The sequence below is a fragment of the Nothobranchius furzeri genome, chromosome 2 (genome assembly GCF_043380555.1).
Source record: "Nothobranchius furzeri strain GRZ-AD chromosome 2, NfurGRZ-RIMD1, whole genome shotgun sequence".
NCBI lineage: Eukaryota > Metazoa > Chordata > Actinopteri > Cyprinodontiformes > Nothobranchiidae > Nothobranchius > Nothobranchius furzeri.
The window spans coordinates 27,387,583-27,412,657 of NC_091742.1; the positions used below are offsets into that span (position 1 = coordinate 27,387,583).

The 25,075-nt window shown below is 42.7% G+C and overlaps 1 protein-coding gene across 1 annotated transcript; it reads left to right on the forward strand.

The window, feature by feature from the left end:
• On the forward strand, positions 1–24,390 carry hsf2 (heat shock transcription factor 2). Its single transcript, XM_054748238.2, has 12 exons — positions 1–194; positions 4,277–4,385; positions 5,733–5,860; positions 5,941–6,065; positions 8,798–8,873; positions 10,979–11,040; positions 12,522–12,600; positions 13,411–13,553; positions 13,627–13,893; positions 15,260–15,362; positions 17,196–17,259; positions 23,741–24,390. The coding sequence occupies exons 1-12, from the start codon at positions 102–104 to the stop codon at positions 24,052–24,054; spliced, it is 1,563 nt and encodes a 520-aa protein (XP_054604213.1). The 5' UTR covers positions 1–101; the 3' UTR covers positions 24,055–24,390.
• Positions 24,391–25,075: the final 685 nt, after the last annotated feature.

The window sequence follows — 25,075 nt, forward strand, 5'->3', positions numbered from 1 at the left end:
CCGGAAGTTCTAAGTTGTGTGTTTTTGTTGAGACCGCCTCTCTACAGGCAGCAACACAGAGGTTTTACTGCGTACGCTTCTACTGAAGTCTTGTTTTCAGGATGAAGCAGAACTCGAACGTGCCGGCTTTCTTATCAAAGCTCTGGACTCTGGTGGAGGACGCGGACACCAACGAGTTTATTTGCTGGAGCCAGGTAACGCCACACTATTGATGTGCTAGTGAAGTATGCTGGCCTGGCTGAATACCTATCGAGGTCAGCGGCAGGAATTCCGTATTTAACTTGACTTTATGGGATGTGTTCATCATTAGAGGCGATGCTAACGAGCCTCTGGCTGTCAGTAACGTGGAGGTTCTAGTGGCTTGCTAGCTCAGAACGCTAAAGCTAAGCTGGTGAGCAGCATCATGCTAACACCAACTGAGCTCCTACAGTCAGAACGTTTATGGAGCTGGTTTAGGGAACCCAGGCTGCACTCAGGAGGTCCAGTATCATCTAGTACTCTTTTCTACACATTAACATGCTCCTCTGTGTGCGTGATGACGAACAGTTAGTTTTTGTTTTGAGATGACAACCTAATCATCTTTCAAAGTGGGGTTTATTTCTCCTAAAAAGCAAATCACCTTTATGCTGATGAACTAAAATTGATTGCAATAGGGCTGTAGACACGTGTAGTCATTATTTTGGCTTTTAAAGTGCATCTAATTTAAAGGAAGAAATAGAAATATCAGGGCGGTACATCAACAGCTTATAGCACTGGTGCTACAAAGGTTATAGGTTTTGTAGAACAGAACAACAACGTGCATAGAAATTCTGTAACACTTTACTATTGGGCTTGGGATCATGCGTGATTGTGCGTTGCATTCTGGGATGTGCGCAGACATGGTGAGTGTAAACAAACGTCACAGAGAAGTAGCAGATTTGGGAGAAAGGATGTGCTAAACAACATGTTACAATCCCCAAAACGATGCAGAATATACAGGGAGACGTTGGGTACCGGTATATGGACAAAACCAGTATTATAAATAGGGATGGGTACCTTTGACATTTGAATCGATCCGGTACTAAATCCCGGTACCTACGAATCGATTCCGGTACTTAACGGTACCAATTTTCGATACTTTTGAGTGTTTATTATTTTAATTCTCTTTTATAGTTAAATATATATTTTTCTCAATACATAACAATATTTGATAAATATCACGATAAATAACATACAACTGTTTGTATTTTAACATGGTCCTTGTAGTTTTATAAGCTGATAATTAAACTGAAGCAAACATCTTTACTGTGAACTAAATTTACTGTGTATCTTCATTCCTTTTGCCTCCTTTTTCATTTGATTTTTCCTACTGGGAAGTTAGAATTTCTGAGGAGAAAGCGAACGCACCACTAGCTGATAACAATGGTAGCAATGGAAGCTAACATATCAAGCTAACGTTATCTTAAACAGTTTATTTAGCTGCTGGAGCAGATTAAAACGTTGATGCCTCACACTTAGATCGTTGTCGCTGGTTTCATCTTCACCCAATCACCCGTCGCATTTAGTAAAGTGAAGCCAAACTTTAGAGCGTGTTCATGTTCTTCCAGTCGGGAATTCAGAGTTCAGAGGAGAAAGCGAACGCACCATTAGCGAAACGGAAGCTAACATATCAAGCTAATTTTATTTACCTACCGGAGCAGATTAAGATGAGGATGTCCCACTTAGATCGTTGTCGCTGGTTTCATCATCACCCAGTTACCCATCACATTTAGTGAAGTGGACCCAAGCTTTTGCGTGCGTTCTTTCTACCATGCTGCTCTGTTTACAACTGGCTCGCAGCGACCGACGACATAACGCTCTTGCGCAGCTGTCTTGGCAAGTTCTCGTTATGATGGATGGGTACCGAAACGAGGCACCGTTTGAAATGACGTGAATCGGTGCTCGGTCGATACTATGGAATTCGGTCAGTACCTTAAAAAGTACCGAATTCGGTACCCATCCCTATGTGTGAGTGTGGATGATGATGGCCTTGTCATATCAAACATTACTGATCCATATATAAATCTTTCAATGTAATAATAACATTTCACAGATTAATCAAAACATTTAATTTAGTATTCATATAACATTTGTTCATCAACCAAATTATTATTTAATGATTAATTAACTTATAAGTTTTAAATGTTCACATTATATTCAAGAGTTCATTCTTTGATTAAGCAACTCATACGAGCTGAGAGTGTTCTTTTTATTCAGAGGCATGAAGAGTCCTGTAGAACGATAACGCTTGAGGCCTTGAGGAGGGAACAGTATTGTTGACAATACGTTATCATGTGTTCAGAGCTGCAGAGAGGCTCTGAACTCCAGCTGATGGAATGCAGGGTCCGGCAGATTAAAAGCAACACCTGCAGACTCCTGTCTAAATGATAAAAAGAAAGAGGCAGAGCCGTGTCCAGGACTTTTAAAATGGGGTGGCCCATGTGGGGCACTTGTTTATGCATGGGTGGCACCAATGGTTATGCTTATTTATTTATTTACACTATTCATTTATTTATTTACTTTCTAGTGAATTTTGGAGTTTCACATTGCACAATCACCATTTTTTTCTATTCATCTTCTAGTTTTGTGGTGGTTAGCAAGTCACTTCTTGTTGCATTATTGCCACCAACTGGAGTTGAGTGGTACTCGATACTATTTATGTGAATATGAAAAAATAATATTACTACAGAAATGTTCTGTAGGCCTGGGCTAGAAGATAATGTTAAAGGTGCATGCTACCACACACTATTTTTGGAGTTTACAACTCAAGCCTTTTGTCGGCAATGTAATGTCAGTTTAAACTGGAACTTAGTAGGGTGGCACCTTGGTGGCACCTGGGGGTGGCCAATCAGATTCTAAGGGTGGCATGTGATACCCCAGGCCACTCCCAGTTGTTTTTTCTTTTCTTTTCCTTTTCTTTCTGCTGATGCAAAAAACAATCCGATCCGTCTGTGACCGAAAACCGTGATATGATGCGAACCGTGACAATTTTGATCCGTCACACCACTATCGCACCCTATAGGGAGCAGCCATTTGCGAACAGATTTGTATAGTAAGTCTTTTGCATTTTTAAAATCTTTAAAAAATAATATTTTTAGCTGCTATCTTTTGCTTTTTTTGTTATTTTCTTTTGTTTCTTTTAATTCTTTCTCAAAACGTCTGTTTGAAAAAACTCACCATTCCTTTTTATTCTTTTTTTTTCAGTTTTGATTTGTACTCGTTTTAGCAGATGACCTGCGGGGCCGGTAACTTTTCTGACTTATCGGCCCGGCTGGCCAGTTGGTTGGGTAGTTCATTTCCACCCCTGCTCCTGGAAAGGATGCTTCTAATCTTGGCAATATTTCGAAGGTGGAAGAAGGAAATCCTACAAACCTGTTTAACCTGGGATTTGAATGACATGTCCTGGTCAAAGATAACACCAAGGTTCCTGTCTTTGTTCTCGGAGACTAATTTAATGCCGTTCAGGTCAGGTGATTGACTAAGCAGTTTCCTTTTCTGAATTTCAGGTCGAAAGATGAGAACTTCAGTCTTGTCTTGATTTAAAAGCAGGAAGTTTTGAGTCATCCAATTTTTTATTACTTCAAGAAAAATCAGACATTTATGTGTTCTGAAAACACTATCCAGAGTTCACTTTTTAAGAAGGTATTAAGGAGAGATTTTTGTTGTTTCCGTTTGTTTAGCCCTCATTCTGCCCGCTTTTTGAGTTTGGTGTTGGGTTGGGGGTGGGAATGACAACATTGCTTTAGTAATATTCCAACTACATTGTTGTTTTTGTGATTGGAAATAAAGTTGAAATTAGATTAATAAAAAACACTGACTAAAATTTTTAATTCACATTAAAAAAGGATCAAATGATGACCTTTTTATGTCTACTGTAGCAGTAGTTCCTTCCTGACTGTAGCTCAGAAAAGCTGATCTGTTCACTACCAACTTGCTGAGTCAGCACTCTGCTTACATCCTGTAATTTTCCAAGTCAGATCTTCCTCTTTATTCATACTTTTGGGTCTTTTTAAAGCATTTTAATGACAATCATAGTTGGTGATTAGGTCCAGTTCTTAGTCACTTTTTGTTCACATCTGTTGATTGGTCATGAATGTAGCAGGAAGCAGGACTGTTAACGCTCCTCAGACTGTTTATAGCTCTGAGTGCAGGGATAGCTCGTTGATTCTGGATTTGTTGGCTCCCGGGTTCCACATTTTTTGGTTTAAGATGTCAGAGTCCCAGTTCCCACCCTGACTGTATCTCTGTTGGTTTCCAGGAGGGGAGCAGCTTCCTGGTTTTGGACGAGCAGCGCTTTGCTAAGGAGATCCTCCCCAAGTTCTTCAAGCACAACAACATGGCCAGCTTTGTTAGGCAGCTGAACATGTGTAAGACTTGTTTGATTTATTCGGGGATGGACTTACGTCCCAATACTAGGTCCTGATTATGTAATCACCATTCAAACCAAGCACACCATTGTTTTTCTTGCAAAATTCCCAATAAGTTTGATGTGTCACATGACCCTCTTCCTATTGAAAAAAACAAAACTTGGATCCAAGACGTGCCGACTTCAAAATGGCCACCATGGTCACCACCGATCTTGAAAAGTTTGTCCCCCCTCACATATACTAATGTGCCACAAACAGGATGATAATCTCACCAACCATTCCCATTTTATTAAGGTGGATCCATATAAATGGCCCACCCTGGACACAAATGTTTACATGTAAATTATTCCAAAAATTAGATACACAGCTTTTAAATATCGATGTAATATCACAAGACAAAAAAACACGATTTATTGCCATATCGATATTTTCTTACATCCCTAATGATAATAATTAATAACCAATAATTGTATTTAAAGGCTAATTAGTTTCCTATACTGAGCCTTGAACTTAAATCCTAAAAGCTAAACTCATCCACCAGATAAATTATAGTTTAGTAAAATCGATCTTCGTGTACATTTTTATTCTGAAGTTTTGTCTTTTTTTGTGTTGATTTAGTTTAATTTGCCATGGTGGCCATTTTTGATTAGGTTGACTGCTAGGGTTAGAGGTTTAAAAAATTCTGTCTCTTGGTTTAGCACATATGTTGCTAACAAATGCAAACTCCATCAGATTGGTGTTTTTCTGCACCTTTAGGCCTAGTCCACACGTAGCCGTTTTTTTTTAAAAACGAATATCCGCCCCTCCAAAAACTTGCATCCACACCACCTCGTTTAAAAACAAAACTCTGTCCACACGTACCCGGATAAATACGTTGTTAAGGACATGCCAGACCTGTAGGCGGCAGTACTTCCCCCGTTCTTAACCTCGTCCTTCGTCTGTGGTCTTCCGCAAGGAGCAGTAATTCCTCTTGCAAAAACAAACAAGCAGAAAGCGCTTGGACAATTGATAAAGCGAGCGCAGCTCTGAGGGCATCCATGCTGTCGGCTAGTGTAAACACAGGTCGCACACGTGATGTCAGCATTTTTTTGTCGCGGAAAGTGACGTTGCGGACCTTAAAACTCCGGTTTTGTCTGTCCACACGCAGACACCCAAAACGGAGAAAACGCAGATCTTCACTTTGGCCGGAGTTTTTAAAAAGATCCGTTTTCGTGTGAAAAAAACTCAGTTTTCGTGTGGATGACAGGCCAAAACGTAGAAAACTATCTACGTTTTGGCAGATCCCCGGCTACGTGTGGACAGGGCCTTAATCTGAGGTTATATGTTCCTTTTCTGGTGTGTATGCAGATGGATTCAGGAAGGTGATGCACATCGACACAGGCATTGTGAAACAGGAGAGGGATGGTCCTGTGGAGTTTCAGCACCCCTACTTCAAACACGGACAGGATGACCTGCTGGAGAACATCAAGAGAAAGGTAGAGTCGGGTTGGAAGGCAGCAAGAGAGAGACTTTTATTGGTACTCCCTCCTGTTTCTAACACAGAATCTGATTCCAGGTTTCTAACACACGACCTGAAGACAACAAGTTTAGACATGGAGACCTGACCAAAATCCTGGCAAGTGTGCAGAACATTCACAGCAAACAGGAGAGCATTGATGTCAGGCTGGCATCTCTCAAGAGGTATGTATTAGGAAAGCCCGTCACGTCATCACTAGCTTCAGCTGCATAATGGAGAACGGTGAACGTGTGACCTCTCAACCCTGAGTTCATCTGCCACAAACACTGAAATGGAAAATGAAGCCGAAGCTAGTGGACATGAAACACGGATCTTAGCTCATTTAACCCTTTAAGACCTGCGGGAGCGCCGGCGCTCCCATTTGCTTATCTGTGTTCAAATGCTTGTAGAACTGAAACTATATAAGATAGAACAAAAGTTTTTTTGCGTAATAAACCGGAGGAGTTGCACTTTTATCTCACACACTGAACGCGTCCCAGAGCGCTGCGCATTTCCGCTAATGAGTTTGCAAAAAACGACCAAAACGCACAAATGAGAAAAGCGTTTTCATTCTGCCACAAACTCTGTATCGTTATTCTTCTTTTTAACCCAGATGCTGGATTTTATTTTGTCCGACATTTGTTTTTTTATCGATTAGTCTTATCCCAATATCTCTTATCTGTAATAGTGTTTGCTAGATATTTTATAATTTTATGTTTTTATCCTGCTTTTATGCCCAATGTACTGGGAATGTTTTTCTTTTAATGATGTTGTTCAGCACCTTGGGCTTCGGATAATGTTGTAGAAGGTGCTATACAAATAAAATTTGATTGATTGATTGGTTCTGATCTGCAGCTCAGGGCTTCACACGCTAGAAAAAACGTCATCACGTTGTCAACGTGAACTGTCGCATGATTATCACTCACCCTATCACCTGCTTTGACGTAATTTTCCCGCGAATTGCAGTTCTTTGTGGTCCTAGTCTTTCAGATTTTTCTTGTGCTTTTTCGCAATAATACGTGTAGACAAACACATCCTACACACATCACACGCCCACTACAAACTCCCGACACACTCACACACCACCACCACGAACGCTTTGATGAATCACGGACCCGCCAAACGGTACATTGTCCTTCCTCGAAGCGGTTGACACCATTACAGCGCCGGGTGATGTTTACATTTCACTTTCTGTTCCCTCGCGTATAATTTCATGCAATATTCTTTATTGTTCTTATGAGAGAAAAGGAAAACTATATACTACTGACAAATTTGCCACAAATATTCAACATTATCAAATTGGACCCCTGCTGATTATTATTATTTATGCTTTCGTTTTTGTTACGGTTTACATGAATGAGTGTATCTCAGAAAGTAATTTATAGAAGCACTTCAAATAAGTTTGTTGTTGTTTGAAAGAATGCCTCGTATGGGGGCACCACCACTGATGGTTGGAGAGAAAAAACTCCTCTAAACTCGAGTCTGTTCACTGGCTGTGCTGCTGTTTCCTCTCACAAAATGCAGCCGGACGTTTGACCTTTCAGGGCAGCAGCAGCTCAGGAGGTAGAGCGGGTTGTCCAGTAATCAGAAGGTTGCAAGGAGGGGTCCTACCTCAAGTGGAGGAGTTTAAGTATCTCAGGGTCTTGTTCACGAGTGAGCTTCACAGCACCAGAAACAGAAAAGTAAAATGTCCCAAAAAAATACAGTTTTTCTTGGGAAACTAGAAGAAAAAATGCCCAAAAAAAGGCAAAACTTACATATAGTCAACAGAGCTACTCCAACATGCAGCCACCCAGAGCAGCGCAGTTCCGGAACAAAATTCACGTACATCATATGTGAAATCCACGGCACATAACAAGCAGATTAGAAAATAGCGTTTTTAGCCCCATTGACTTGCATTTATTTATTTTTTCTTCCCAGACCCATGGTGCGGAAGTAGGTGGGCGTGACTTATGGGCTCGAGACACGGGAGGCGACATTGCCTCTCCTCCATTCATTTTCAATGAGACATGCGCGACAAAGCGATAATCGCGGGTCTCTCTCCTATCAAGCGAAATGTGAAAAACGTGCGTGTGAAAGTTTGCACTCGTGCACGTGTCGTGCACGGACGACCCAGCGACGCGATCCCAGAAAGTTGAAACATTTTCAACTTTTCATCGCCGTCGCTCGGACGAGGACCAATCAGCGGAGGTTTCATTCACTGACCAATGAGCGGACAGGATGCTCCGTACACCTCAGAGCAAACATGGAGGAGAAGTTGATTATTATTATGTTTTATAGTAAAATCAGACGTAAGATTTCACATAACTCTAGCAGCACCTTGTGAAACATCATATCTACCGCTTTATTAACTCTGAACCGCTTAAATAACCTTAATTCCCTCCAACGTGACACAGCCAAGCAAAACAACGAAGATTCGATTTCGCCATGGAACAGAACGCGTAGACGGCTTAGCCGCTGCCGCAGATCGCCTCCCGTGTGACGGGTAATAAAAGCGACAGCGACAAATTTCGCTGATCGCGGTCGTTTGTCGCCTCCCGTGTGTCGAGCCCATTAGGCTCCCTACGCAGGCGGTGCACCACAATGAACCGGACAACACTGTCTTACACAAATGAAAGATTGTAAGACCTGTGAAATTTTAGGACCGAATAAATAAATAAATAAATGAAAACAATAATTTTAAAATGGTCTTAATAAAGATCTCAATTCCAGTCAAAATAATCGTTATTATTTTTGCAATAACAGAGCAGCCCTAGTACCTGTCGCATGTTTTCTGCCAGTACTGAGGAGTTACTGAGTTTCTGTACCAAGCCCTCGGTTCCAACTTCCTGAACATTTTTTCACCTAAAACACAGAAGACCCTCTGAAGTTGGCTTGTCCTTGTCTCACTGTCGCATGTTTTTGTGTTAATGTTCAGGGAGAACGAAGCTCTATGGAGAGAGATTTCAGACCTGAGACAGAAACATTCCCATCAACAGCAGCTCATTAAAAAGGTATGGTTGGTCTGCGTCTTCAGGAATTACACACTCAACTAAATTTTAAACACAACACACTAAAACAAGCACAATGTTCTAATGGTCTGAGTGGGGTTTTCACAAGCTGTCAGCCATTATCATGAAAATGAAAACAGACAAAGACATGAAATTAGGGATGCACTGAAAGGAAAATTCTTGGCCGAAACCAAAAACCAAAAATGAGCAAAGTGAGGCAGAAAGTAAAAATACCTAAATAAATTATTATGTCAATAATTAGAACCGTAGCATTTATGGCTACGATGTGTATTAACCTCACTAAAATCAAGGCATGGCAATAAATCAATTAACCATGAAAGTTTTTATTCAGCACTGATGACAATACAGCAATGCAAAATTAAATTAAAACTCAAAATAAAAAGTTTCACTTGACCTCATTCATGTGCATTAAATATTAATAGATAACAAATAAATAAAAATGATAATTGTACAGGCTTATAAATAATCTATCTTGTTATTTCCATTTTGTATTTTGTAATTTATATTTTGTAATTTGAATTTCTTTTATTGTTTATTAATTCAGTATAATTACTTACAACTGTACCATGTTCAGCGCTTTGGGCTTCCTGACAGGGTTGCGGAAGGCGCTTTATAAATAAAGCATTGATTGATTGATTGATTGATAAATGCCTGGCGAGGACTGAAATGAATCCTTTATGCACCAAAGTTGGAATATTGCGACCAACAAGCACCATTGCTGGGTTTAACGAGCCACAGCTGCAAATATAATCCCTCATGAAGTTACTACTTTACACCAGAAGATAGTGGAGATTAGAGCTGAGGAAAATAATCAAGTAATCGATGCATCGGGATGCGGACATAAACGATTCTGCATCGTAGAAGAGTACGCCATAATCGATTATGGTGGAATGTAGTTTTGTTTTTAATGGCGGCACCAGCGTATATCCAAATCTGTCAGAGTGAGCGTCCTCCACATTTACCAAGTGGTTCCGCCTTAATGTGGTACTGCAGGGCTGAACGCTTGAGTTGTAATCTGAGACCGAACCGGAACCGAATCAGCCCGACCGGTTCTGTTGGATTTGGGCCGTGAATTATGTTAATTGAGCGGGTTGTCATGCGGCGCGCTCCACTCGCTCGATCAGCGACTGAGAGAGAGAGAGAGACAGTGCTCACACAAAAGAGAGGATCAATATGAAATAATCGTGATGCATCGGGATATCGAATCGAATTTAATCGTTGACCCAATAATCGTAATCGAATCGGGAGACAAGTGAAGATTCACACCTCTAGTGGAGATGTGGAACTTCAGTCTGAGCAACACTTTTAGTTGTTTCTATTTACATTTTTGGAGTTTAGTTTAAAAACTGCCCCCCATCGAGATGCTCCCGACTGAGGAGAAGGTTAAGGGACAAATATTAGAGAGGAGAAACTTTCAATGCTGACAGGTTTGTTCCTTGTTGACAAAGTCTGCTAATGGCTGAATCTGAAGAGGAATATTCACCCTCTGATGAAGTCTCTGTGCTTCATGAGAATAAACAAGCTGCACACGCATGAACCAAAGCTTATTTCACCGTGCTCAGGACATGGTGGGTGTAGAAAGGATGGTAAAAACACCGCTAATAGTTAATAGAATAGAATGTAAAAGGAGAAGAAGAAAGCCGGGCAGACGCGGTAGATGTGAAGCTGAAGGTAAAAATGACGGTTCATAATTGATATGAATATTAATAAAACAGCATTACTAAAAGGGGCCAAATTAGAATGTACTATCTTTATGAAGCAACGAGTTAAGTTGCCTCATAAGGGCAGAGCGAGATGAAACAAAAGCAGGGTTCACCTGATCGCCTGTTTTGGCCGCGTTGTTTTGGTGATTCGGGTGTTTCGGACAAAAATGCACTTTTGGGTCATTTTTAGCCAAGAGGCTTTGGTGCATCCCTACTTGAACAATCTGGCTTTCCATGTAATGAGTCTGTCTTTTTAAGTTTATTTACCGACACAAATGAACTTTTGCACCATAATGTAATTTTTTGAGTTTCACCTATAGGTGATAATTGTTTTTCTACTATCCGGATTAATGTTTAATTGTATTTGTGGATCTTTTCTCCCAGCTGATACATTTCATCATCACACTGGTACAAAGTAACCGCATTTTGAATTTAAAACGTAAAAGGTGAGTTCACTCTATTTTCCTCTGTAGGGAATAGTGAAAGGGTTGGGATTAAGCTTTCTGAACAAGCAGATTGTTTGTAGATTGCAGCATATCTAAAGGGATAAGCCTGGATAACTCGAGCTAACCCTAACTGGACAGGGTGTCTGCCTCACAGATGGAAACTGGAAGCTGGTTCCACCAGAACGGAGCCTTCTGTTTTACCTTTAGAACCGCTTGGAACTGCAAGTAGATCTGCAGTCTGAGCCCCAAGTACTGTGGTGGGAACTTCTGGAACGTTGAGAACTTTAGAAGTTAGAAGTAAAACTTATGTAAAATTCCCAATTTTACAGGGAGCTGGTGAAGTGATGCTAAATGGAGAAGAATCCGATCTCTTGTCAAAACTCTGAAAGCAGCATTCTGAATAAGCTGCATGCCTTTAATAGAACCTTTAGAACATCTTGATCTTAGAGAATTACAATAATCAAGTCTGGAGGTAAAATATGCATAAACTAGTTTATCTGCACCATTTTGGGTCAGGATGGTCATGGTTGTAGCAACATCACACTGATGTCGGTCCTAGTGTTTATAGAGAGCTAAAAGACCGATCCTGGTCCAGAACAACACCACAGGAGCTTAGGTCCAAAACCCATAACCTCTGTCTGCTCTGAGTTTTGAAATGAAGAAGAAGAAAGGATTTTTTTTAAATATAGCGCCTCTTAAAATATAAATCACGAGGCACGTCACAAGAACCAATAAAAACATTTTAAAAATGATTAAAAGGGGTCATAGCAAAAAAAAAAAAGGGGGGGGGGGGGTAGAAATAAAAGAATGAGAATAAAGTAAACACGGGAGCCCGAAAAATACTGAAATTTCAGAAACAGATTGAAAAGATGCTAGTGAGGAAGACGAGGGCGAACAGGAGTTTTGGAGTCGTCCAGGTCTTTGTGTTTGAAGAGTGCTCGTAAAATACTTAAACTGATGGGATTCATCAGGCGTTATGGATAGATAAAGGGTATCCTTCCTCAGCATAACAATGGCATCCTTTGACCCAGTGGAAGCACATGTAAAGTAAAGAGTATCGGACCAAGCATTCATCCCTGAGGAACTCCATGACAAAATCTGCTGAAAGAGATTCATTATGAACAAGAACTAACTAGATCAGATAAATTAGACTTGAACCAGTCTAGTGCTGTTACCTTAATCCGGGTTTCATCCTCAAGCCTCTGGAATAGGAATCAAAACGGTGTGCTTAGTGTAACAGCTTATAGCCAAGTCTTATTCTAGTTTTAACTGAAGCTGTAGTTGATGTCATTAGATTGAATCCCAGACAACGTGGCACACTTAAAGGGATTTAGTTGATGTACTTGTGAAGTAGTGCATCTTTTCAGTAAAACAGCCATTTGGATTTATGCTGTAAAAACATGTTTAGTGAGGGTGAAACGTGTTAGACCAGTAAACCATGATATATTTCTGCTTCCAGCTCATGCTTTCCTTTTTTACAGGTCAATTCTTATGAACAGCAATGGGCAGAAACCCAAATACATTCATCAGATTTATGAGGATAAAGCACGTGTGGACCAGGTCAGTCTGTTATAGCATTATAGCAGTCAACATTCAAGCAAGTTTAGGAGAATTTACAATTTTACAACAAAAACTGGGGGTGGGGCAGGGTGTGGTTGGCCACAAAATGTACATTTCTTTTGGTGGAAGTGTCCATATTGTTTATGGGTGTGATGACCTGCTGAGAACCAGATAAAATCACCAGTTTTTTAAAAGTTTTTTTTTGTGGGGAAAACGTCCAGGCCTATCAGGCCCTGCCCACACGTAGACGGGGATCTGCCAAAACATAGATATTTTTCTACGTTTTGGCCTGTCATCCACACGAAAACGGAGTTTTTTCACACGAAAACGGATCTTTTTAAAAACTCCGGCCAAAGTGAAGATCTGCGTTTTCTCCGTTTTGGGTGTCTGCGTGTGGACGGACAAAACCGGAGTTTTAAGGGCCGCAACGTCACTTTCCGCCACAAAAATATGCTGACATCACGTGTGCGACCTGTGTTTACACTAGCCGACAGCATGGACGCCCTCAGAGCTGCGCTCGCTTTATCAATCGTCCAAGCGCTTTTTGCTTGTTTGTTTTTGCAAGAGGAATTACTGCTCCTTGTGGAAGACCACAGACGAAGGACGAGGTCAAGAACGGGGGAAGTACTGCCGCCTACAGGTCTGGCATGTCCTTAACAACGTATTTATCCGGGTACGTGTGGACAGAGCTTTTGGAGGGGCGGATATTCGTTTTAAAAAAACCCGGCTACGTGTGGACTAGGCCTAAGTCTTACCATGTTGGTAAATCCTTCACCAAATACCTACTAACCCCCACCGTTTGCTGTTTAGATGCCGGTCAGCGATGCTGGTCCGCGTCTGAACAGTGTGAAGGGTGGGGACATCGTAGATGATGTCATCATCTGTGACCTGACTGAGAATGATGCTGACGATGGCGCGGACATCACAGAGGCAACTCCAGCCTGTGAACACGGGTGAGACTACCAACCTCCAGGTTGTTGTTGCCGTGCCTAATCAGAGAGCCTGATTTGAGTTGTTCTTCCTTAGTGATCTAGAAATTGTGGAAGTAGAACTGGATGGCTGTGGGGGGCTGCCAGCTGAGACGGAGGCCAACCCCACCTGTACAGGTGACCTCAGACAGGCTGAAGCTAAAGAATCAGCAGCAGAGAACCAGACGAACGGCGGCGGAGCGACCAGCAACGCTCTGCTGCTCAATAAGCCCTCTGGTCTGAGCCTAGAAGATCCGCTAAAGATGATGGACTCCATACTCAACGAGAGCGGAACAATTTCACAAAACATCAGCCTTCTGGGAAAGTGAGTCCTGCTCCTAATGTCGTCAACAGAGTCTGGTCTGGGCAGCAGATACATGAGGGAAGATATGTCTGTGTGCAAATTCTACAAATAAAGGATGCTAAAGTTTGTTCTGACAAAAAAAATACTCAAGTAAGACATGTTGGGTTGTAAGTAAGTAAGTAAAAGTTTATTTATAGAGCGCCTTTCACAGATATAAATCACAAAGCGCTGTACAACATGATAAAGATCAGGGCAAATACCTCTAACCAATAAAAACATCAGAAAAACAATAGCAGTGATAAAGTAGAAAATAAAATCATGAGTATAAACAAAGTGAAGGTGTGAACCCGAACAAAGCCATCTTTTTGAACATTTAGGGAGGGAACGCCTGGATGAAAAGGTGAGTTTTTAGATGATTTTTAAAGACCTCTACAGTGTTGGAGAGATGGAGATTTGAAGGTAGACTGTTCCAAAGTCTGGGTGCAATAGTCTGAAAGGCCCTGTCCCCTTTGGTTTTCAGTCTGGTTCGAGGAACAGCCAGGAGGTTTTCAGATGTGGATCTAAGGTTCCGAGAGGTGATGTGTGGGGATAAAAGCTCAGATAGGTAGCTTGGAGCCTGGTTGTTAAGAGCTCTATAGGTCAGCACTAAAACTTTAAACTGTATTCTATATTCTACCGGGAGCCAGTGCAGGGACTGTAAACCTGGAGTGATGTGAGCTCGTCTGCTGGATTTGGTTAGGAGTCTGGCTGCTGCATTTTGGATGGCTTGAAGGCGTGAGAGGGAGGTTTTGCTGAGACCAGTAAAAAGAGCGTTACAGTAGTCTAAGCGTGATGATACAAAGGCATGGATGGTTTTTTCCAGATCTGCAGTAGAAACCAGTTTACGGACTTTTGAAATGTTTCTCAGTTGAAAGAAACAGGAGCAGGAGATGGTTTTGATGTGTGAGTCTAAACTTAAAGCAGGATCAAAAATAACTCCCAGGTTTCTAATGTTGGCCTTGGCTGATGGGCAAAAAGAGGCAATTTCCTGCTCGATTTTTGGCTGAAGTTCCGGGGGTGCAGCGATCAGGGCCTCTGTCTTGTTGGCGCTGAGAACAAGAAAGTTGCTGGACAGCCAGTTACTGATCTGGGTTGTGTGTGAAGTTCAGTCAGTATTAAGGTGCAGGAAAAGATGAGGGCTTGTTACATGCAGTTACGATGAGCAGTAGTCGCTGGGCAACAGTTAAAAACTAAAACTTGGGCTCTGGCTTCAAACGGGTCACTTTGGGTTCGGGGTCTGAGGTTGTGGAGAAGTCTACCACTGATGTACCAAAGGCACACTGATCCGAGTTCAGCCAAAGGCCCCTCTGGTTTCCCTTTAGATGACGCTGTCTGTGTCTCCTGACAGGGTGGAGCTCATGGACTATCTGGACAGTATCGACTGCAGTCTGGAGGACTTCCAGGCCATGCTCTATGAAAAGCAGTTTGGGGTAGATTTTGACGCTCTGGAGGTAAAACCAACAAACACACACAGCTATTCTCACAAAGGTCGGGGGAGGTCACAGCAGGTAGTGTGTTGGCAGCCATCAGAGCAGACCGCTTTAACAAAACCAAATGAAAGAACTCTGGCCAGGGTATCCTCGGGTCCTTAAAAAGTCTTAAAAAGTCTTAAATTAGCTTTCCCAAATTTAAGGCCTTAAAATCCTTAAAAATGACAAATAATCCTTAAATCCAGTTTCCAAAGGTCTTAAATTACCAAAGACTCAATAAACTAGATTCTTTTATTTTTGTCAAATTTTCGTGAATTTCTAGTTAGTGTTCAGCATTTTCTGTGTACGATGTTGGCGTAAGCGGAACCGTACACGTTCAGCTGGTTGTGAAAGGGGGCTGTTTTTAGATGAGCACATTAGCTGGTTAAGCTAGTGGGAGCTTGCGCCATGGGGAAGTGCAGGTTTAATGGTAACAGGATGCTAATCCCACGTTCGCGACATGGTTAGCACCGGTTCCAGGCAATAGCTGGAAATTATAGCTTAAATTTAATTTTAAAAATAGCTTAAATTTGGTCAAAGTGGCCTTAAAAAAGGTCTTAAAAAGTCTTAAATTTGGCTCCCTTAAACCTGCAGAAACCCTGTCTGGCTTCATTTGCTCTCTCCAGGGTAAACTAAAGATACAAGTGAAGCTTGTTGAAGCTCGCTGCATGCCTTTTTGTCACCAGCTGGACTAGGATTGGGCAATATGGCTAAAATCTGTATCGCAATTTAATTTGAAGCACATGGGGTAACGATATAAATCACGATTCATTCTTCTGTTTACTTGTGCCAAAACGACCAGATAAATTTCAGCAGAACAATACTTCTTAAAAGTACAGGATGCCGTTTAAATAACATTGAATGTGTAAAACAGGCTTAAAAAATACAGAATCTTTTCATTTATTTTGATGTTGTCCTATGATTCATTTTCTAAGCAATTCAACACAAAAATTCAGAAAATGAATAAAGCTGAAGGTATTTGAAATAAAACACAAACTTAATGTGATGAAATGACAGAATTCTAAATAGTTTGAACTGAAGTAAACAAATAAACAGATATCACATTTCCTTCTTGATTCCTGATTGGTTTTTGATGTTTTTCTTTGGCTCATAGAAGCTGCATGAAGTGTTGCTTCAGTAGTGAAAAGGGATGTAAAATTAATACAACAGGCAAACTACTGGTCAGAGCTGAGGTGGCCTCATGGAGGGGGCCATCGTCTAGCACACTGCTGCTAACCACTAATACATTCTCTCTCCTGATAATAACTTTTTGTTTTCATTGACGTTGGATGTGCTACTACTAGTTTATCCGTTTAATTATAGATCCACTAGAATAAATACAATAAAGTTTATCTTTCACCAAATACAATATTTACTAAGACATCACAATATAACTATAGACACATTACTTGTGTGTGTGTGTGTGTGTGTGTCTGCTCTGTCTTCTCCATCCCCAGTGAGTCGTGGAGGATGGCTGCTTATACTGAGCCAGGATTCTCTGGAGGTTTCTTCCTGTTAAAAGGGAGTTTTCCTCTCCACTGTCGCTGCATGCTTGCTTAGTATGAGGATTGCTGTATAGTCACTGACACTAGTCGGTGACTTTATGCAATTTGCTGGGTTCCTTATATAGGAAACATTATTTCTGATTGGCTTAATGAACTGTGAATTGGAATGTTTATTATGTGAAGTGCCTTGAGACGACTCTTGTCGTGATTTGGCGCTATATATATATAAATAAAAAAAAAGTAGTCCAACTGATGGTTCCTGTATCTGCACTGCAATTTGAGTCCTTACAGTTGTCTGCGGTATTTTCAGGAGAACGTGTCGACCAAAGAGAACACTACCCAGACGAACAGAGGCAGAGCACAAGATCACACGGGTAGGTCATCCCCAGTGTGCATGTGTGGCTCTTGGATTTTAACAAAACACAAAGAGAATTAGACAAGTTTGTCCGTCAAACAGCGCGGGGCTTTATTTTACAATGTTGTACTTGCACGTTAGGCTAGTGTCACGGTACATAGTGATAGGGCAGCCAGGTGCAGCTTTGAATGTGAAAGAAAACCACACATATTTCAGCTACCTTATCTCTAGGTGTGTGTTCAAGTCAGCTAACAAGTTGCCATTGTAATTGTTTTTGAGTTTGGCATTTGATGTAATCATGTTGTCAAGGCGAGGTGTTTTTTCTTCTCTCGTTAAATTTTGTTGGTTTGTTTGTATTGTTAGTTTAAGTTCATGCCACTGATAGTCTTTCTATCTTATATTGTTTAGTGTTTCAAAGGAGGACCCCCTTGAAAATGAGATGATGTATCTCAAGAGGTTTCATCCTCTAGAAATATAACATAAATAACTTAGGCAGGTTCTGTAGTTGATGAGATAAAAGTGTTTTTTATTAATTAATTTCTACTTTTATTTTTCAAGCCTGCATCAGTTTTGCTCACAGATACCAAATACTGATGTCTAAGCATAACCTCGACTGTTTGCCAAACCCTCAACCCTTACACAGAACCCTGACAGTTAGGCATTACCTTGACCGGTAAACTTGAACGTATAAGCAGAACCTTGTCCGTTACCCAGTACCTCAACTGTTAGGTAGAACCTCAACTGTTACGCAAAACCCTGACCGTTAGGCATAACCTCGAGTGTTAGGCAGACCCTCGACCGAGCCAAGGAGTCCAATCATCTCTGATCTGGATCTCTTGATCCATTCAGACTTTTCTCCACTAGCCTCCTCTTTTCCGCCTTGCTCCTGTCTGCGATCCTCTTCAGTAGTGTCCCTGCTACCATCTCCTATGATCGCCAGACTCTTTTGTCCTTCCGTTCGTTCACGATCGCCCAACATGCACCGAGGATGTACAATCCTGTTTGTTTACCTGAGTGGCACACTGGCCCGGAACCAAACGATGATTCCAATCATGGCGTTTCCAGCGATGTTTATCCGGTCCCGGGAAAACGTTGGAGGAAAAGAGGTAAACGAGCAGGAATCCAGGTGAGAATAAGACCTCTTAAAGTGCGGTTTATCTGGTAAACATCGGCGTGATCTTCTAGCTTCTTGTCCTTTGTTTGGTGACCTGAGCGCCACTTCCGCATTCCCGCCAGGCCGCGTTGCGGCGCGTTTCATCCGTCCAAGTTTTTTAAGGTCGGTTTATCCTCATTCCTCAGTGGCTTCTCCTCCTGTTCCCTCCATAAGTGGTTTTTATAAACACCGTGGATCTAACCCTGCTAATTTACGTCCACTAACTCCAGCTGTTTCTGTAGTTTCTGATTCCTCCACCTCACTCAGCATGGCTCTATTAAACACCTGCTCTGTTAATGGTAAGTTCTTCCTGCTTAATGATCTAATTCTCTCTAAAAACCTGGATTTTCTGTTTCTGACTGAAGTTTGGCAGCAAACATCTGATTATTCTGGTCTGATTGAACTCTGCCCGAGTGGTTATTCTTTTCTTAGCCAGCCCCGGGGTTCTGGTCGTGGTGGAGGCCTAGCTGTTGTTTTCAGAGACCATCTTTCATGTAGCTCTACAACCTCTGGTCACTTTGCTTCCTTTGAACTGCAGCTGATTAAAGTCGGGCGTAAGGACCCGTTCTACTGTGCTGTGGTCTGTCGTCCACCTGGTCCAAACAGATCTTTCCTTCAGGAGTTTAGTGACTTTCTATCCTCCACTGTGAAGCTGCCCAGACTGGTGATTGCTGGTGACTTTAACATCCACGTTGATGATCCCTCTGATCACTTTGCCATGAATTTCTCCAGCCTTATGGACTCCTTCAGCTTTACCCAGCATGTTTCTGGCCCCACACACACCAGGGGGCACACTCTAGACCTTGTTTTTACCCTGAGTCTAAATGCTGACAGTGTTTGTCCTGAGGACGTTTATATTTCAGATCACCATTGCATTTTCTTTAACTTGTCAGTTTCTGCGTCCCCACCTCCTGCTCGCCGTATGGTTAGTTCTCGTTTTCTTAATGAGAGCACAGCTAGCAATTTTTCTGCTGCTTTTGATCCACCCTATTCTTCTGATAACAACCCAGATTCCTTAACTTCTCAGTTTAACGAGCACTGCCTCTCCATTCTGGACAACATCTGTCCTTTCAGAACCAGATCAGTTCCTGCAGTGAACCCTACTCCCTGGTTTAATGACAACCTTCGCAGCCTGAAGCGCCAATGCAGAAAAATTGAGGGTTTGTGGAAGAAAACCCATCTCCACGTCCATCTGCTGCACCTAAAGGATCTTCTGTCATCCTTTAACTCTGCAGTCAGAGACGCGAGGGTTTCCTATTTCTCCAACCTGGTGTCCCAGAGCAAAGGGAACCCCAAGGTGCTGTTTAACACCATCAGCAGCATCGTCTCTCCTGCCTCTCCTACAGCCTCCATCCACTCTGTTGCAGACTGTGAGAACTTTCTGTCTTTCTTTGTGGACAAAGTCAGTAAGGTTAGATCTAGCATCTCTCCTTCAGCCTTATCGCCGCCTCTCCCGACTCCAACCAGGCCCATCATCCTAGATAGCTTTGCTCCTGTTTCTTTGCCTGAGTTACCCAAACTAGTTAACTCTATGAAGACCTCTACATGCCCCCTCCACATCTTACCCTCATCTTTGTTTAAAAGTGCTTTTCAGTCCATCGGTCCCAGCGTGCTCTCTATAATTAATGCTTCTCTGGTTTCTGGTCAGGTCCCTGCTTACTTTACGAACGCTGTAATCCACCCGCTTCTTAAAAAACCGAGTCTCGACCCCTCTCTCCATAGCAGCTTCAGACCAATCTCTAAACTTCCGTTCATCTCCAAGATCTTGGAAAAGGTTGTGGCTAAACAACTCACAGCTGCTCTTGATGAACATAACATCTATGATAGCTTCCAGTCAGGTTTTCGTAGAGCTCATTCTACTGAAACAGCTCTTCTTAGGGTCTCTAATGACCTTCTGACTCACAGTGATGCAGGGGACTGTGCTGTTCTGGTCCTGTTGGACCTGACTGCAGCCTTTGACACTGTTGACCATCACCTGCTACTGGAGAGGCTGAGAGACTGGGTAGGCCTACCAGGATCTGCTCTGGAGTGGTTCTCCTCTTATCTCTCTGAGCACTCCTTTTCTATGGTCGTCTCCAAGTTTAGGTCCTCCACCACCTCTCTTACCCATGGTGTCCCACAAGGTTCTGTGCTGGGGCCTCTGCTCTTCCTCCTCTATCTGCTTCCTCTTCAGCACATCCTGAGCTCCTTCAAAGGAATCTCCAACCATCTTTATGCAGATGACATCCAACTGTACATCTCCTTTAAGCCCCATGAGATGTCTAAGCTGCAGATGTTACACACCTGCTTAGACTCTATCAAAACCTGGATGGTGGGAGCTTTCTTCACCTGAATGAAGATAAGACTGAGATCCTCATCTGTGCCCAGACAAGCTGGTTCCCAAAGTCAGAGACTCTCTTGGTCAGCTTGCTTCCCACGCCAAACCCTCTGTCATGGATTTTTGTTGTGACCTTTGACCCAGCTTTCACCCTGGATTCTCATGTCAGTTCTCTTGTTGGCTCTTCCTTCTTCCATCTCAGGAACGTTGCTAAGCTGAGTCCCATTCTGTCCCGCTCTGAACTTGAGACAGTTCTCCACACCTTCATCTCCTCACGCTTAGACTACTGTAACTCTCTTTTCACGTGTCTGAGCAGAACCTCCCTGAACCGTCTACAGGTGGTTCAGAAGGCCTGTGCTCGGCTTCTGACCAAGTCCTCCAAACACACCCACATCACCCCGCTTCTCCTCCAGCTTCACTGGCTGCCAGTCAACTTCAGGGTTCATTTCAAGATCCTGGTTCTGGTCTATAGGGCCTTACATGGACAAGCACCATCTTACATTGGTGATCTTCTTAGTCCCTACACCCCCAGCAGGTCCCTGAGGTCCAGTGATCAAAGCCTACTGGTTGTGCAGCACCAGGCTAAAGGTCAAAGGTGACAGATCATCTGCTGCTGTGGCCCCCAGACTCTGGACCTCTCTCCCCCTGAGCCTGAGATCATGTACTCAGTGGTCTCCTTTAAAAAGCAGCTGAAGACTCACTTGTTCAAGCTGGCTTTTGTATGACCTTCTTCACCACTCTCTCTTTATTCTGCTCTCCCCACCTATTCCACCTTCCTCAGGATCCACTGATCTCCCTCTTTCCTGTTCACTCTCTCTCTTTCTTTACATTTTTTTTAATCACAATTGACTGTTTTTGCTCATTTTTTATATATTTTTAAACATTTTCTAAATGCTTTTTTATATTTTTTGTTTTTGTGTTTGTGAAGCGCCTCGTGATTTTTATCTTGAGAGGCGCTATAGAAATGATTTCTTCTTCTTCTTCGCCTGGGCTGTAGGTCTGAGTATACAGTGTTTCCCCTAGGAATTTTTCCAGCTGGGGGGGGGGGGGGGGGCGATGAAATTATGACACGTCTCACCTTCATGTTAATATTGTTTTATTAGACGCACTCACTTTGAACTGCACCAATCCAGCGACTGCTGCATTTAAATAACTAGTATTAAAGGTGAATACACCAATATTTGCACAAGGATAAATTTTTTTTTAAACTCTCAGTGACACACTTTGCACTTTGGTTTTGGCATTTAATTTTTCTTGGCATCTTGAAAAACATCCCCAGGGCGCTGTGGTCTGATTACAGAATCAGAAGACTGTAGGAGGGGGCGGTAAAATACAGGGGGTCCCCAGCAAAAACAAGAAACTTTACGAGTCTGATGAAACCTGCTGATTTTCCATCAGGCAGTCACTGGGCAGCTCCAACTAGGACAGTAGTGGGCGTAGCACTGTTCTGAGGTATCCTGTCATTAATGCAGTTCAAGATAGTGCATTTACTTTTGTGTTTTTTGTATTTCTGATACTTTTTAACACTGACTAAGTTGTCCATCATTCTCCTCCACCTCTTCATGAGCTCGCAACCTCTGAACCCACGTTTCCCGTCGTTTCCATCCACAAATAAAACGCTTGCTGCGTTCCTTTTTACTTATCCAGTGAATAAAACTCATATTTTTAGAGTTTTCGCAAGGCATTCTTCATTCTGCCCCGTGTCTGTTGCGAGATATTTTTGCCTTTCTTGAGAGCAGTGCTGTTGATGAAGGCAGCATCCTGACCAATCACAAGCTTGTTTTCTCTGTCTCGTTCGACAGATGTTTAGAAAAGTGGGCTCGACTCCATTCGTCCTTGCGAGCCTGCTGGAGAGCCCTCGCAAGGACGGATAACGACGTTGCGGGTCTCCACACTGACGCAGAACCATTATTTAGTCTTTAGGGTTCTACAACCACCCAAGGCGCTTCACAACACAATCAGTCATCCATTCATACATTCACACACTGGTGGAAATGAGCTACGATGTAGCCACAGCTGCCCTGGAGCGCACCGACAGTGGCCAGGCCTGCTGAGCACCGGTGCCACCGGTCCCATTTTCCGGTTCCCCATAATAAGAAAAACTCTTCATCAGCTGCTCTAAAACAAACATAGAATGGTGAACCGAAAAATAATAATAATAAAAAACGAGAAAACGGGGAACTGTGGAGAGCTTCTGGTTTCGGGTGAACATCCTGAGCTGAGACTTCACTTGGTTTTGATCGCAAACCTCAGCGACCAAAGGCTCTCCTATTCTTTGTATTGGACGGGGATACAGCGGGCATGCGTCATTTATAGCGTAGGTCTATGGTAGAGATGGCTGTACAAAAAAAAAATTTAAAAAATTTAAAGCGGCACGCAGCATCGCTCGGCACTTCTCCGGCCTAGCGTTGCAACCACGGGGAGTGAGTTGGGGAGTTAGGAACACTCACGTGAAACTTTGTGCAGATGAGCTGAGGATTGAGGAAACGAGATCACTTTCTAACATGAAAGTGTTAACATCTGAAGCCTAGCAGGTATGCTATATTATTACCAGTTAAAGCTTTAGACCTTCTCCATAAATCTTTACAACCTTCTCAGATTTGTGGTTTAGTACATCCAGCCTGTGTGATTCAGGGTGTTCAGGGAAGTACAGGAGAAACTTAAAAACATTAGAATACGGTGCAAACGTTCATTCATGTCTGTAACTGAACTTAAGACTGAGAGACCATCTAAAGGCTCAGGAACCCTTCAGGATTCATTAGCCAACAAGAGTGTGACACACCGAGTCTAGAATATTGAACGTTTTTACAATATCTTAGTTGTCTGAGATTGTGAACGTGGGGCTTTCATCAGCTGTTAGCCATAATCATCACAGTTAGAACAAAGGCTGAAATATCTGGTTTTTCATGGAGTCTGTCTCATAGATTAGTTTCACCTTTTCAGTAAATTTATAGACATAAATTACCTTTTGCACCAAATTCTCATTAGGATTTAATCTACTTTTCTGGTTTCATCCTGTCTCCGTTATAGATAAACAGTTAATCCAGTACACCACCTGCCCCCTGCTGGCCTTCCTGGATGGCTGTTCCCCTTCTGCAGACCTGGATTTGGGTCCCACTGGAACAGCAAGCATGGAAGCCTCCCACTCTGGTGTTTCTGTGGAAGCTGAACCGCACACCCGGCTGCTGGAAACCAGCTTGGAGCCAAAGCAGCCCCGCCGGGGCTCCCTGATTCGCCTGGAGCCTCTAACAGAAGCAGAGGCCAGTGAGGAGACCCTGTTTTACCTGTGTGAACTGAGTCCTGCTGGGGCGGAGCCTGACTCCCCCCACCTGAGTGGCCTGTGAGTGGGTTGTCCTGTGGTAAAGCTGTTTAGCTGTTCAGGTGTGTTGTGTAACGGCACCAGGATGGTGACGCTATAGCTGAGATTATGAAATTGTTTTAAACTTTGGTTGAATCATCTGTTAGCTTTATAACCTGTTATTACTGCAGCCATGCTGAAGTCGACGCAGAAACACCAGTCAGATCAAAAGGACTTCATAGATTGTTGTTTTTGCTTTAATTCAACCAGATAATTCCTGTTCAGGAGTGGATGGTGCATGACTGTTTCAGCACGTCTGAAAACAACTAAATCTGTCCTGCATTCCCTCAGCCGTGTGGAAATAAAACTGACTCTGATTCAAGTGTCAAAGTTCATTATAACCAGGATCAGGTTTTTTGTTCCTGTTAGTTATCTGGGCTACCATGACTTGAATCTCTTGTTTTCATTTGACAGTCTTTTAGTGTCTTTCCTCATTTTTTTTCATATCTTCTGCAAATCCCTCCACTGTTTGCCGCCAGCGGAACGTCTTCGAAATGGAACGCACTAGTGCAAGGCCACCTGTCCTGGTAGGTAGGATGGGTGTATTCACTCTTTAAAGTCTCTCGAGGCACGTCGCAGCGGCCCGGGATGATCAAAGTTTCACCTAAGTCCCTGCTCCAGCCAGACATCTATGACATCTTTCTTTCCTCAGAGCTGCTTGACCATAATTTGAGAACACTCTGTCTACTAGTTTCCCTATGTCAGCAGCATAGACATGCAGGTTTTCACCAGGTGTGCGATGGCGAGCAGCAAGGTTGGCCCTAAAATGGTCCAGAAAATGTCTTGTCTAAAGGCTTCCTGCAGCTGCTACTTCACTGCATCATAGTCCGCTTGTACAGTTGCAGACGGGCTGTCCCACAGCAGAAACGCAGCCTTAGATAGTCTGTTAGGAAGCATTTGGGCCATTTCAAACTCACCATCACCACCAGCACTAGCCACCAATACTCTCTTCTTATTGACGTGACCAGCAGGAAAAACTCACCGTCCTCCCCAGACGAGAGTGGCGG

Coding starts and splice junctions, on each gene's coding strand:
- hsf2 (XM_054748238.2), top strand. CDS start 102: ATGAAGCAGAACTCGAACGTGCCGGCTTTCTTATCAAAGCTCTGGACT. Junction 5,861..5,940: donor TGGAGAACATCAAGAGAAAG/GTAGAGTCGGGT, acceptor ATCTGATTCCAG/GTTTCTAACACACGACCTGA. Junction 8,874..10,978: donor AACAGCAGCTCATTAAAAAG/GTATGGTTGGTC, acceptor CTTTTCTCCCAG/CTGATACATTTCATCATCAC.